General features: G+C 40.6%; 1 protein-coding gene across 1 annotated transcript in view; it reads right to left on the bottom strand.

Annotated features, from left to right (window-relative positions):
• Positions 1-6780: 6780 nt before the first annotated feature.
• ADGRA3 (adhesion G protein-coupled receptor A3) overlaps positions 6781-16096 on the bottom strand; it is a 102749-nt gene continuing 93433 nt past the window's right edge. The window contains exons 17-19 of the mRNA XM_054581992.1: positions 11836-11981; positions 8497-8592; positions 6781-8355 (exon numbers count right to left, since the gene is read on the bottom strand). Coding sequence (XP_054437967.1) covers positions 7113-8355; positions 8497-8592; positions 11836-11981 — 1485 coding nt within the window. The 3' untranslated portion in view covers positions 6781-7112. The remainder of the gene's footprint in view (positions 8356-8496; positions 8593-11835; positions 11982-16096) is intronic.

Raw genomic sequence — 16096 nt, forward strand, 5'->3', positions numbered from 1 at the left:
AGTTTGCATGTGATGCTCACTCCATTTGGTATCCTCATATTCACAAACTCAGCACCTTAGCTGAAATTGAGGCAGGGGAGTTCCATTCTAACATCTTGTCTACAACAATTTGCTTAAAGTAGAAATACAAAATTATAAATAGATCTTCATGAATTGTTTACTTTTAAATGCCTTCTATTTCATGACAGAAAAAAAGTGATGAGTCAAAAATAATTTCACTATTCAAAGGTGAATACAAATGAATAGCATTCTATAGAATACAAAGATATTTTTAGGAGAGTATTTTTGCATCTGAAAAGCTTTTTCAGTCATACTGTTGCTTCTTGAATTAATAACTATCACTCAAAGAATCTTCTGTTCATATGAAAAAGAGTAATTTTGGCTGAAGAGCAAACCTCACCTGCAAAATGTTAAATGTGCTTTGTGATGTTGGCATACTCTTTATTCATTAAATGTCTTTTTTCATTCTTAAAACACTCTAATAGAGTAATGGCTAAAGTCATTTATAAACCGACAAAGTAATGGTGCCAAAAACTGTATTCACATTATTATTAGACATTTTTACTCAAATGATGGGAATGAATTAAGAGTGTTTATCCAAAACTGGAACAGCAGCAATTAGTTGTCAGATCTGGAGTGTTTCTTCCATCAAACAGAGATGTCTCAGAACATACAAGGAAAAAATTTGGACGAAGGCTCTACCAGTATATTTCTTGGAACTCTTGGGATGAAAGAGACAGAAAATGGCAGCTTCAACACCACCACCCCCGCCACACCCCACCAAAAAAAAAGTAGTGATTGGGAGATTGAATGATAGAGTACACATAACAGAATTCACAGGAAGAAAATGTAGCTAGACTTCAGGAAATTTCTAAACACAGGCACTCAAAATCATTTGGGGCTGATTCTGATCTCCACTCCCTCTGGTTTTCTCCACCACTCTCTTGGGCTGTAGAGTTACATGGCAAAAAATATAATGGGCTTAAGGATCCTGAGTCTTTAAATGGTCAAGTGATTAAAAGAAACTTCTTAGTTCAAATTCTCAGAGAAGAGATTGCCTGCCCTGGTATGGGTCACATGTCCATTACTGGGAAGATTAACTATGGCCAAGAAAACACAAAGCATTAAGATGGTATCCACGTAGATGGGAGGCAGACAGAAGGGTGCGAGAAAGACAACTAGCGGATCACACCACACGTGTCTGGATAGAGTAATGCTGAGCACCTAAGAGTCTATTCACATCTGGGCACAGAAATTCTATAGGTCGCTGAGAGTGTGCACCTTCAGGGTTGCATTTTGTTTGCTCATTCTGTCCACACAAGAGGCATCTAGCAGGGCATTATAAAAGGATGCAGGCAGTAAAAAGTTAAACACCAAGCCCATGTGGTTATATTTGCGGAGGTGACAAACCAGGTCCCGGGCCACAACTGATACCTTCCATTTTCTATCCCTAAACATGGGGGGATTCCTTCCTGTAAATGGAGCCTGTGGAGGGACATAGTTTCTGTGGCGGCATTGCCTGCAAATCCTTGCCTCCCTCGGCACCGAGGTGTCTGTCCGGTTCCGGTGTGGACGTCAACAGCCAAGTCCACGGCTGTCACAGTGTTAGCTTGCCAATTTAACCATAAAGTCAGAAAAATGTATGAAATTTTGCATAAACATCACTTATCAAACACAATTTGCATTCAATGTTAGGAACCTTTATGCTGTAATAAAAAAAAAAATCTATCTGACTCAAACCATGCAGTCTTTTAAAGTTTCCTGTTGTTGGTTATAATTCTAAAGCTACAGGGTTTTCTTCCGAGTTCCATAAAGCCAAACTATTTCAGGGAAGATGGACCAAAATGTCTTCAGGGGCATGGTTAGAATGCGAGTACAGATGGATATTCTCTTAGTGTTTTGCCTATGTGGAGGGGTCTGTCATGCAATGTATCCTCAAATGGGAGCAGATTCAGCCATCTTTACCACATAAAATTCACCCCAGAAATTCTGATGGCATGCAAGGAAAAAAAACTATCAAAATGAGTTATGAGATTTAAGCAGGTAAGGGTTCAACATAAAAAATTACAAATGAATAAGTTTTAAAATGCTTTAAGATTTTATTTATTTTTTGAGAGGGTAAGGGAGGGAGAGAAACATCAATGTGTGGTTGTCTCTTGAGCACTCCCTACTGGGGACCTGGCCCGCAACCCGGGCATGTGCCCTGACCAGGAATTGAACCAGCGGCCCTTTGGTTCGCAGCTGGTGCTCAATCCACTGAGCCATACTAGCCAGGGCTAAATGAATTAACTTTGAACAATGAAGTAGTTTCTCACTACACTCTAAGGGATTAGTAGAATGAATAATGAATTTCCATGTACTTGCTGAATTCTTTTCAAACTGTTGGCCACCAAATTCAAAATGACATGAAATCTAGCATTCTTTGTTTGGAACCCATAATGCATCAGTGCTTAAAACTAAACCTTTAAAGATGTAATGAAGATTAGGTAGGAATAGTCTCACTGTTGTTCATACAGGGAATCAGGTTATTTGCAGCCTGGTTATTTTGTTTTCCAAACCATCTTCCTTGCACACAGGCAGACTACGTTTCCCAGCTTCCTTTGCAGTTGGTGTGGCCACAAATGTGCTCGGGCTACACACTGTGGGTAGAAATGACATATGCCATCTCCAGGCCTCATGCATACAATCTCCCGATGTGCTGCCCTCCATGCTCAGAGGGAAGGGCACGGAGAAGGCCAGAGACCTGGGCGAGAACCCCTGGGGAGCTCGGTCAGGCTAGCAACGCAGGTCCGACCATTTAGGAAGAAACTTTTATTGTGCTAAGCCCCTCAATGTTGAAAACTAGTTTACCAAGACTCAACATTTTCAAGAAAAAATAACTAAGCAGTAAAAATTGTTAATCATAGTTGACCACTAAATTCATACTTTTACTCAGTTTTATAAAGGAATGGATATGGATAACGGAGCAAGCACCCTGTTGAGTACAGGAGTTCATTACTTTCACATGAAAGGTCCTCCTAGACGCAGTCTTCAACCTGAGCTAACACACATGACTCCACCTGGCTTTGCAAGCAAGCTTATCTTGCATGTATATTTGAACACTCTACAGTTATCTATACAAGCAAACCTTCATTAAAATATTATGTGCCAAGACAGAGGGAACACATGACTGCAAAACTGAGGATGTGATTAGCTGGCTTCCTTCCATTGCTGGAATAGCTCAGTTTGAAATGCTCCTGAAGCATGCTCTGAAAATATTTTGAATATTTTAAAAATACTTGTAATATGTAACAAAAGTCTTCAGCAGCACCTTCTCCAACTAGATGGCAACAGCAGAGAGCGGATTAAACTTTTTCCCTTTCTCTCATCTTTTACCATTTTGTAAACACGACACAATTAGGACAATATCTTTTTCAAATGACAGGAAACAAAAGTTAACAAAAAAATCTAATGAATTTTTGGCCAGAAACTTAGCGAAGGTAGCGGTCTGTTGGGGATATATAAATGGGGGCTTCTTAATACCACATTGTGAGCCACTGGAATCCCCCGTGAGAGGGGTCCAGAAAAAGCTATGGCCAGAGGCCGCCAGAAGCTTTACTGCATAGCTGGGTGCACCGAGGAAGCAGGAAGACAGGACTCATCGGTGGTACACAGTGACTAAGTGAATATAATACTCGCCTACGGGTTGCATTTATCATTCAGTGCCTTCTGTATTGCAATATTAGGACTGGCCAGGAGCTTTAATGACCAATATGAGATGCGGTTCTAGACTAGAGGCCCCAGGGCAGGTTGGGAAGAAGACGCCAAACAATTAATGCCGAGACTTAAAAATCAGAATCGTACTGATTGCAATCTTATCTTTGTCTAAAACCAAGCACCATGTAATCAGAGGCTTTTAGTATTGACAGATTATAAACAGTTACAAATTTGTCCTTGAAGAGTTTGCTTCATTTATACAGATAAATCTGTTGGATTTATTATTACTTATACTTCAGTGAAAAAGAGTGAGTTGATCCACATGACACTATTAATATAAATGTTAGGGAAAATATGGCACAGTTGACGAAAGTGCTAGAATGACTCGGGTTGGGGAAACATTATTTTAAGTGGCTAAGAATTATCAAATCGTCTCTTAGAGACTGAAGTGAATACTAAAATAATCAAATGATTCTGTGACTCCAAAAATAAGAACAAAATTAACATTTGCTTTAAATTTTGGATGGCAGTTATAGGAATCACTTTCCTCAATGTGATTAGTTTAATTTCTATATTAAATGCTGTCAGTTCGTTTTTTACTTCCTTAATTATGGTTTTAACCAACTCCAGTTTGAGCACTCTGAACTCAGTGCCTGAAACACACAGGTCTAAATGTTTTAACATTGTTATTTCTCAATAATGAGCACAATCTAAATATCATCATCTAATTACAAGGTGTCACCTGCTTAGAAGATTATATCCATTTATATAAATACATGGAATATGGATAGTTACTCTGTTACTTGTGCTGAGGTTTAGAAATTACTTGCTGCCTATTAATGACCTGAAATAACACACATTTACACACGTATATAAATCTAGTTACAAAAATATTCACACACAAACCTGATTACTAATTATTACTTAAAACATAGGTTAGCATATAACATCCAGTTATGGATATAATGTGTGCATATTATATACATTCTATAGTGTATAATGACATAATTAAAAATGCTTTCATGGGATAAAAGAATAAATCACATGTGTGTCCTTAAATAGATATGGCTCATTATGAAATTAAAACTCAACATCACTGGGATGAGAACAAAGTCTGGTCAATTATTGCGAAAAAACACTGCGAAGGGCATGAGTGGTCACCCCCAGAGAAACGATGAGATGGGGTGGCTGGTGGCTGCAGCATCCAGAAACGATCCCGGTCCCAGCTGGGGCGTGACCCGCGGTACTTTCAGCTCATCAGGAATTCTTTGGCCCTCAGTTGCCAAGAATTTTAAATGAGGTAAAAGTATTAGCCAATCTCTAAGAAAAGGAAAACATCTCTTAAGAGTTTATGATTCTATGACAAATAGAGAAATCTCAACCAGCAACAAACCATAAACCATAAATGACAAAGATGGAGGGATGCAACGTGGTACCCATTTCCTACACGCAAACACCAGTTTGATTCAATCGAATACTAAGAACACGATGCAGGAAATCATCACTCACCACTTTTTCCGCTTTGAGTATCAAAACACTCTGAATACCTTGTGGACTCTTCATTTTATTCCAAATATTTGAGTTTTTTCCCCAGTCTGCCACTTGCCCCCGCCGGCAAGCTTCAATTCCTTCTGTTACCTACAGGAAATTATGTTTAAACTAGTAAATGTGCTTACTGAGTGATGAACCTTTTCAGGAAGGGAAATTCTTTACTTCCTGTGGAGAGGTAGGAAAAAGAAAAAGAAAGAAGTTCTTTCCTTATGTAGCATTGACCCATGGGTCAGAGAAACAGGTTAAACTTGGGATAATGAACTAGAAAATAACCGAGCAAAATTAAATAGCAATAGAAATAATTATTCGCTCCACTTCTTATTAGTTTATCTTTGTCATTTCTAAACATCAGCCTGTACATATACAGGAGGGTCAGGCAGCGGTTCAAGGCACATCTATCCATCTGGTTGCCTTGCTGTCCTCCGCTCCCTTGAAAAGAATGTCTCTAAAACTGTCACCTGACGAAAAGCTTAACTAGAACTCCCGGTTTTGTTACTGCAAAGCAAAGTTATTCCTTTCTCTCTAATGCAGTAACCACTGAAAAAGAACATTTATACTCTTAGTGGGTGATCTCATGATATCTGTACTAACTACTCTGAAAATAAGCAGTAAATCAGATTTTGAGGTTCATCAAGGTAAATGTGACTCTTTTAGCATTTCTTGAAATGTATACGTTTAAGTATGATCCTATTTAAGTCTTCAGACTGCTGTCAAAACCAGATATACACACAACATGATATATATGATGTATTACAGAATAGTATGCTGGAAACCTATATAGTTCTATTAGCCAATTTCACCCCAATAAATTAAAAAAATAAACCAGACCCACACTGTGCCAATCTTTTCAAGGCATTGTTTTGCATGTCGGAGAGACTGAATGTACAAAGGAGTTCCAATCTAACTTTTGAGAGTTTCACGACTGACCCCAGGGAGACCGGGGACTACGGATGGAGAAGGACCGCAGTTTACTGATGGCCAACGTTAACTATTGGGTTAGACCTGCTTTTACCCTTTAGCATGGACCTAAGGAACTTCCTCTCTTTAAGAACAACTTAATAGCCAACATAAAAGCAGTACTGAAGATTCCAGAATAAGTGAATGTGAACCTTATATGGTAGCCCTTCATTTATATTCAAGAATAATGTGCTAGGGGGGAAAAAAGATCATATTGGAAAATGAAACCCAAAAATAAACAACTGAAAAGCTATACGAGTGGTAACAATGGTATTAATAGGATCTAATTGATATGGCAAAAGTAACTTAGGAAGAGCTTTTAAGGCATTTCCATTTTCAAAAAACATTCTGTAAGATCTTTTTAAAAAATCTGTAGCATTTAAAATTATATTTATAAAATATATCAATCCAAGAGCCTTTTGATCCATATACCATAATCAGGGGATCTAATCATGTAAAAATCTGATAACTGACTTATGCATATACCTCATTAAACTACCCCAAGGTATAAACATCATTAAAATAGTACTAGATGCTTCCATTGTAAAATACAAAAATACAAAACTGACACAATGACAAACACCTATTTATTGTATTAAATACAAGTCTGAAATGGTAAGTCAAAATTACAGATTTTAAAAAATCACATTTCAGATACCCAAAATGTCCTGCTGGTGCTTTGACAACTAAAACAATGCTTTAGAGGTTTTCCTTTCTTTCTTTTTAATTCATAAAAACAGCAACAACGGGGGGATATAAAATAAGTAAAATCCACAACTTTGAAGTTTATTCAAAATTCTTTTGAATCCCTAAGGTGGCTGTAAACAGTCCGTGTTCTCGCGTTCACAGCTTAACGGAATGTGACTATCAGAGTCCGCACGGGCCTCCGGCCAGGATGCCCACCACCGCTACACAGTAGTTTCGTGTTTCCATAATCCAGTCCTAACATTGCCAGTGCTATCCGTACCCAGCAAGGGCCCGTCCTGCCCGTTGCTTTTGATTGGTCCATTCTGCACGGCCAGGTTGAGGCCGTAAGACTTCTGTTGACTTTCAAGTTCAACTACAGTTGGCTTCCTTACTGCATCTTTTTTACTGCTAGTTGAAACTGGCTTCTCCACATTTCTGCTGCTTTTGGGAAGCGTGCTACAGGCATCGCTGCTGTCTTGTTGGGGCGGGTTATACTGTCTCTCTCTATAGGCTAAGTACGCTCTCCGACTGCGTGAGTGGCCTTCGCCGTTACCCGGCCGACTCTTCGGTAGGCCGTTCTGCACGCTGCCTTCCACGCTTGTGGGGACATCATACGCATATTCTCTGAGGACTGTCAGTCGGCTCGCCCGGTGTCCTTTACTTCTGTTTTTGTGATGGCGGCTTGGGTGCACGTTTGTTCGAAACTGCACTTCTAAAGGCGCCACGTGCATTTTAATATCATTGTCCATCGAGTGTTCTGTCAAGCTGTTATCAAGCTGAGGTGTGGGGTTCAAAGGGAGAGAATTGGTATGGCACTGAGCTGCCGCAGCCTGCAAGTTGGTTAATTTGCAGCCCTGGGAGGAATTTTTGAAGCTTGACACACTCTTGTTGGTGCACGAAGATTCCGCGCTGCTATTGGTGCATTTCGGGGCCTCACCATTTGTCCCAGTGGAGTTGGGAGGCTGTACGTTGACCTGCACTGAGTACGAGCTCCGGCCTGGGCAGCAAGTCATGATCCACGCAAGTCTGACGTCCTCCCGATTGACACAGTGGTGAACCATGATGAATGCACTGAGGCTCAAACACGTGGCTCCGAAAAAGAAGCTGAAAACCAAGTCGAGAGGGTAATACAAAGAGACAGCCAAGGCCCCAAACATCCACAAAGTGACGTATAAGAGCAAAGTGAGGCTGGCCCCCAAAAGTTGAGAATGAAAAGTGTGCTCATTTTCCAATGCCGAAGTGGAAATCAGAGACAAAGACATTGAATCCTGCTGATTGACTTCGCCATTTTCAGTGGCCGCCAGCCTCTGTTGCTCCTCGGTGGGCTCCTTCAGCTCATACTTGCGCTCAGGGTGTCTTTTCAGCTGAATAAATATGCTTAGAAAGTACATACAGTTCACAAAAGTGATGAAGCTGGCAGGCCCGTAGAAGGCTCCCAAGGAGGGTTCCCACGCCATCCAGCAGCTACAGGAAAGAAAACGGTGAACCAGCTCAGATGCTATGCAGCTCAACAGACTGTTTACAACATTGCACCAAGCTTCACTGCCTGGGAAAGTTACAAGAGAAGCAACTGGGTCAGGTACACAGAGAACACAAACTACTCACTAGGGCGCACTTGGCCGACTGCCGTAATTCTTGATGTTGGCCGCCGCTGTTATGCCACAAACGATGATGGGAATACCTCCCCCGATCAGGTAAAACCTAACAGGAGGAATAAAGAAGGAATAGCTCATTATCCAGCTAGTTACAGTGCATGCGTCTCTTTACTGCAGAAGTCATTCCTTAAGATTATCATTCCTATTCCGATGGTAAATGGAAGGTTAACTTTTAGAGGTTGCTGTGTTAGCAAGAATGTTTTTAAAATTTTTACTAATTTCTGTTTTGCCCAAAGCACAAAGTCTACCAAGTTTCTGAGCTGGGGAAAGCTGGTCATCTTCTGCCACCCTGTGGACAAGCAAAGTAACACTCAGCTACAGCAAAGAACGGGTTTTTATCCTTTTTGGGGGCTGGGGGAACTGTTTTTGCTTTTTTAGATTCAGCTGGTGAACTGGAAAGTTAGTCCATTACAAAATGGACTTTCATATCTCACTGTGCCATAGTCCAGACAAAACACATAATGACATAGTAATTATTTATCAACGTTCAGCTAAGCCTGCGTATTATTCCCAGCCCACTGAGACACCTGCGTCCCGCAGCCTCACGCAGTGCTAGGGCCCTGCCTGGCCCCTTCCCCACAGACCAGCTCAGGAAAGCAAGACAAACAACAGTGCACTAAGAACGCAGGGAGAGAGTGGTGGCTGGTCCTAGCTACAAAGCTGCTTTTTCTGGCTGAAGCTTCTTTGAGCTCTCTGAAAAGAGAAACAGGAAACTTTCCGCCCTGGCTGGGCCGCCCAGGGTACAGTCAGAATCTTAATTCTGCATTTGTTACTTCTTGGGGCACAGCCCGAATCCTGAATGGGCTGAATAAAGGCACTGTTCAGAACATTTTTCCATAGATTGTTTCTTAGTCATGCTCACAGATACTAAAATCCTTAAATCTGGTATTCATTAGTATTGCTGAAAAAAAGACAGCAAATTACACTATAAAACCATAACCTTGTCTTCTATTTCACACATTCGAGGGAGGCCAATATCCGTGACCCACTCCCCCCACCCCCTTCCTGCTCTACTGTTTCCCATGGGCTTCCTTCCTGAGAAGGCGGCATCATTTCCCAAATTAATCTCAGGTTCTGCATCCCTGTCTGCCACTCTTGCCCTTCCCACCTCCAGGACTTCTTCTCAATTAACTCTCATGTGCAGCTTCAAAATCTTCTCCACTGCCTCTTACTTTCAGCCTAGACTATGTCCCAAGTTTTCTCCTTTCTCCTAAAACTTGCCTGGACCTACCACCTTCTTCCTCTCTTCCTTCCATGACAAATTCCTGGAAGTATTACCGCCATCATGTGTGGGAGTCTCCTTCCTCACCTTATCATGCGGCTGTTTCCACCCAGTGCTACGGAAACTGCCCACCCTCCAGGGACCAGGTTGCTGGGGCTTCCTCAGGCTCAAGGTCATGGGGAAGAAGGACATCCTAGAGGGAGGAGCTTGCACTCTCTAAAGCTAAAAGGGGTGCTTGTGGGTCCCATTCAGGGACTGCATAGGGTTTGGGGTCCAAGCTGCCTTTTCCTTAACCATCTGCGTTTTTTCTGAGAACCCAACAGGAAGGAGCAGCTGCTTGAGGACAGGGTTCCCAAGTTTCTTGGCCAAACGCCGTCTCCCAGTTTCTATAATCTGACTCAGCCGCGCTCCGCTGCTGCCCCTCATTGTTCTGCCTGAATCTTGTATGTTCTCACGTGTTCTCTTTCAAGTCTTTTTTTTATCATCGGAATACTTTTATTTATTTCATTTCATATTTAATTAAGTGTATTGGGGTGACATTAATTGATAAGATAATATAGGTTTCAAGTGTACATTTCCATGACACATGATTTTTCCTTTTATTTTCCATGACCCATCTATTAAACATAGACCTGGTCCAAGAACTGCTCTTTTTTTTAACCACCTCTCCCTGGGGTTCTTGTTTACAGGACTGCACACATAAACCTGTCCTGTCCCGTCTGCAGTATGTCTAGCTTATCCTCTCTGCTGAGCAACAGACTTCCAAAAATGTCACCTTTCCACAGGACAGCAGTGGAGAGCCTACCCCTCCATGCTTACCCAGCCCCCCTCGCCCCCACCATTTACTTTCCTTATAGGATTTTCTCAATGGTTGGAAGCACCTTCAGCTGAGGCAACCTAGCTCCCTGGAGTAGACAATCTGCAGGCGTCTTTGTATTTCTCTCCCCAACTCACCTCTTAAATCAAGTTGGTCATCAGCCCTAAAGAAGCTGCCTCAAGCCTCCAGATCAAGTGTCCCTTGTATGCTGTATGTCACTGCTCTGGTCTCAGGCCTCATGGGGCACCCCCATGCCCTGAGTGGAATCCTTTATTCTCAGGCATTCCAGCTTATATGCCAGACCAATATGTGGCTGTTCTTTTAAAAAGTCACCCAGTCGGGTTATAATCCCTTAGTTAAAAATCTTCGACAGCCGCCCCCATTTTAACATGGCACCCACAGGCCTGAAACTCTGCATTCACCCTGAATTCATGCTACTCTACATCATCCGCCTCGGTTCCAGCCCATGCGCATTTCTCAAAGTTCCTCAGCTCACCACACAATTCTGTATCTAAAGTGCCACCTCTGCCCTTTGCTCTCATCACTAATGGAGGTTCAAACCAGAGGTTGAACAATGATTAATAGCCCCCGCCTCCCATTAATGGCCACTTTGTTTGCACTTTCAAAAAATGCATCTCCACTATAGTTCTTAAGCTGTCAACCATCAGTTCTTCACATGTCTGTCTCCTCAAAGACTAAACTCCTCAAGGAGGGGTGGGGGGGGTTTCTTTAAATCAAGTACATATCCGGCATTCAATAAGCTCAGAGACATCAATCAATTTTTACTCACCAAGTATGATAACCCCCTGATAATTTCTTAATGATAACGGGTAAAAAGGGCCTAACTCCAAAACTATTTTGTCTTTTGCAGAGAATAAAAAACTGCTGCATACTTGAGTAGATTAAAACCTATGACCAGATCCCGGGAAAATGAGAAGAGCTGACATTCTCACAGAGCCTATTATATGGTCGGTACCTTCTCGGCTGCTCTACACACTAACCCGTTTCTTTCTCGCAACAGCCCTATGCGGTAAAATCGTTCCCACTTTATAGATGAGATAGAAAGGCAAATAAAGAGTCAGAGCTGCAAGAAGGACTCCCGGCTGGAAGAGGCGTAGCCAGTATGCAAAACCAGGAAGCCCAGCTTCCAAGTCCACCCTTCTACCTTCCACAATGCACCCAGTTTTGCTATGACAATGCTTCGTAAAATGTGATAGCAACACGGTGCACGAAACAGAGCTATTAGGTACCTGAGCATTGGTCTTGGTGGAGGTGGCAGTTCGTCGGGATCCTGGCACCTTTTAGCTTTTTTAGTGACTTGTTTATAGATGTTTCGGGCGGTCACCCCCACCCACAGTACTGTGGCGAGGGTGGAATAATGAAGGAGTATTCCAACCTAGAAAGGAGATCAAAAGACACGTAAACTGAAAAGACAAAAGGTCTCCTTTTCGATCATAAAGTGTAGTAGCTGTTATTAAAGTTTATCACCAAGGTGGGTATGTAACTTTCAAAAATCAGATTCAAAAACAGTATGAAGGTGGATCCTAATGGTCGACTCCTTCACCTGCTAATGAAACAAAGCACTCTAACCGACATGTAAGAGAGGATTATGTCTTCTAAAAGCAAATTAACAGTTCATTTAGGAGGCCCACAGCCTACAACCGATAGCCAAGGTGACCCTTAACACCCCACGGAACTGGCTGCCGGACAGCGATAAACCAAAGGCATGTTTCTCATACGTGTAAAGTTCTGCATTAGAGTTCAGTTTCTAAAGCCCATTAAAAGGAGTGATATAGAGGGTAAGGAAACTGGAGGGCAAAAGTGACAGCACATGAAATAAGCTTTAGAGTAAGAGACCCAAATTCTAATTCAGCACTTTTATATACCATAATGGCAAGAGAGCAACAAAACACATTGGTGGTTAGGAGGAGGGAGAGGTGGAGTCAAAAGGTTGCCTGATCCACCCCTTACCTGCTGTGACACCTTAGCAAATCACCTAACATCTCAAGCATCGTTTTCCTCATTGGAAAACTGAGAATAACATGAAAGTACTGCGAGGTTCAATTCAACGTTATACAAAGCATTCAGCACACTGCCTTGTACATGAGACGCAATTAATAAAAAAGATACAGATTTTTTTTACAATTTATTAGGACTGTGAACAGTGGGGGGGATTATAAAAACCATCTCTAGGGTTTTTGTAGGGATTGAATGGCAATACCTGAAACACAGTAAGCATTCAATAAATAGTGAATAACTGTAATATATGTAAATGGTTACACAAATCAAGTTTCTTCCAGAGGGTTGACCTGTGTTTGAGACAAACCTAGTTAAGGATACAATTCTAGATGAAGGTTTATATGAGGCTAGGAGAGCTTTAAAATCTATTTTTTAAAAAAATAAATATACATGTCATTGAAGTATTAGGGGCATAATTCAGCTTTCTTATCTGACTAATTACCTACTATCTCTTTGATCATTTCTTATATAATTATTATAGGTAAAATCCTATTAATAAAAGTCTCCAAGAAAAAAATTTTCCTTCTAAAAGGATGGCTCTCCAATCTCAAGGAAACCTGATTGACATTATCAAACCTGGGTTATATAGCATTTAGACACAGCTCAACGTTCATTTTAATTAGAACCAGTCTGCAGGTAAAACCTGGTGACGTGAAGGCTCAAGTATTATTTTGCAGGACAAAACACTAGGGTCGTCACTGTCCTTGCAAGGACTCAAAAGTGCTGAGAGGGTCGCTCCAGCTGGGCTGAACAAGAAAAGTCAGAGTTCTGTTCTTCTTAAGGAGAAAAGTGGCTTGTACGTTCCCATTAGTTTCACTGACTGTACTGTAAAAGCAAAATTTACAGACAGAAGTGGAACAAAAGGCATAAAATAACACTGAGTTATCTGGAGTCACCCCAGATACTGTAAGTAAAAATAGTTTAAGTGAATTTGGTACATAGGAACAAAAACAGTCAAGACAAAGTGCTGATACTGACTGAAAATGTCAGGCTCTACTATTGCTGGAGTTTTTTCTCTGACACACAGGTCAAAAGAATGAGACAGGGCTGTAAAGTAAATAAGTGTAAAAATAGAAGTTTAAAACATTTTCAACACAGGAGGGGCAAGATAGAAAATTCTTTTTATTGACGTATAAGTGACATACAATATCCTATTAGTTTCAGGTGTGCACCACAGTGATTCGATGTTTATATACATTACAAAATGATCCCCACAATAGGTCTGGTTATCATCTTCTACCATAGAAAGTTGTTATAGCGCTGACTTCATTCCTTATGCTGTATATTACAGCCCCATGATTTACTTATTTTTATAACTGGAAGTTTGTCCTTCTTCATTCCCTTCACCTATTTTGACTGCAACCAAACTCCTCCTCTCTCTGATAACTACCAGTTTGTTTCCTAAAAATTTCTAAAATTTGTATGAAATCATAAAAGATCTCAAATAGCCAAAGTGATCTTGAGAAAGAGAAGCAAAATTAGAGGTACCGTGCTCCCTGATTTCAAACTATACAACAAGGCTATAGTAATCAAAACAATATGGTACTGGGATGAAAACTGACACATAGATCAATGGAACTGAACAGAAAGCCCAGTAAGAATCGCATGTATATATGGTCAATTACTCTATGGCGAAAAAGGTGAAAATATTCTACAGGGACAAGACAGTATCTTCTACAAATGGTTAGGAAAACTGAATAGCTACATGCAAAAGAATGAAACTGGACCATTATCTTAAACCACATAAAAAACTTCAAAATAGATTAAAGACCTGAATGTAAGACCTGAAACCATAAACTTCCTAATAGAAATTACAGGTTGCAAGCAATTTGACATTGGTAGTAGCAACCAGTCCCCTTAGGCAAGAGCAACAGAAGCAAAAAAAACACAAATGAGACTTAACACCAAATTCAAAAGCCTTTGCCCAGGGAAGGAAACCGTTAGAAACACAAAAGGCAACCTACCAAATGGGAGAAAATATCTGCAAATCCTGCATCCAGTCTGGGGTTAATTTCCAAACTATATAAAGCACTTACACAATTTTATATATATATATAAAAAAAATAAAAAATGGGCAGAGGACTTGAACCGACCTTTCTCCAATGAACATATGCAGATGGCCTGTAACGAGCACATGAAAACATGCTCAACATCACTAATCATCAGGAAAATGCAAACCAAAAACACAGTGAAATGCCATTTCACACCTGTGAAAGTGGCTCTTATCAAAAAGACAAAAAAATAAGTGCTGCTGAGGATGTGGAGAAAAAAAACCTTCGCACACCACTGGTGGGAATGCAGACTGCTACCACCGCTATGGAAAACTACAATATGATCCAAAAATTCCACTTCTGGGTATTTATTCAAAGAAAATAAAAACACTAATTTGAAGAGATTCAGACATCCCTCTGTTCACTGCAGCATTATTTCAAGTAGACAAGACATGGAAGGAACCCAAGTGTCTATCCATCAACAGGTAATCAAAGAAGGATGTAGGGGATTCCAGAGAATTGTTCATACTTAAAAGATACTGAAGCCTTTCAATTAATTACCAATAGTGGAATTTTAGGAGTCTGATGTCACCCATCACATAAGCAAATCACCAAATATTCCACAAGAACCAGAGTAAAGAAGGAAGCCAGATCTGTATAGAGGGTATTCCTATCTTTTGGAATGAGGTACCTCCTATTGCATTTGCTATCAGATACTTGGGCTACACTTCAAATACAACTTCCTTCATCACAATCTCTGTCAATTAAGCAAGAAATACATGTGAAACATTTGTAAATGGTTTGTAAATAGGTTATCTAATTTATAGGGCATGTAAATAATTCATTAAATGCTACAGATTATTACTTAAGTCACCAACGTTGCTCGGAACATCAATTTCCAAAGCTGCCAAATGGATATAAACTAATTATCCTAAAGGACTATTTTTTATATAGGTATGTAACCATAAACTCTCCTATACTGGAGACCATACATTATAACAATTGTTATTTTTAACCATCAAAAACATAAGATAGTGCAGTATGAATAGCAAGTGTGCAAACGATGACCTTTAATACTCATCATATATGAATACATACAAAAATTAAAATACCAATAGCTGTCACCACTGAATGCCTGATATGTGCCCCAAAATGTATTAGGCCATTTTGTAGGTGCTTCCATTCTCTCTTCCTAGCATCATCATTCACCTTCCTAGCATCGTCTTGAGTTACAGACGAGGAGACTGAGGCTGAAACAAGGTAAATCATCTGCCGGAGGTCACATGGTCCGTGGCAAGACCACAACTCAGAACATCAGACTCCTAAAATTCCTTCTTTAATCTCATTCTGTGGAATGTTTGGTGATTTGCTTATGTGATTGATGACATCAGACTCCTAAAATCCCACTGTTGGTAATGACTGTTTAACTGAAGGGCTTCAGTATCTTTGGTTTCCCAAGCCCGTGTCCCTTCTATTATCCATGCCAGTTCTCACTGAATAG

This window comes from Pteronotus mesoamericanus, unplaced genomic scaffold (assembly GCF_021234165.1).
Source record: "Pteronotus mesoamericanus isolate MK-2021 breed Mesoamerican mustached bat unplaced genomic scaffold, CSHL_Meso_final contig_68, whole genome shotgun sequence".
Classification (NCBI taxonomy): Eukaryota; Metazoa; Chordata; class Mammalia; order Chiroptera; family Mormoopidae; genus Pteronotus; species Pteronotus mesoamericanus.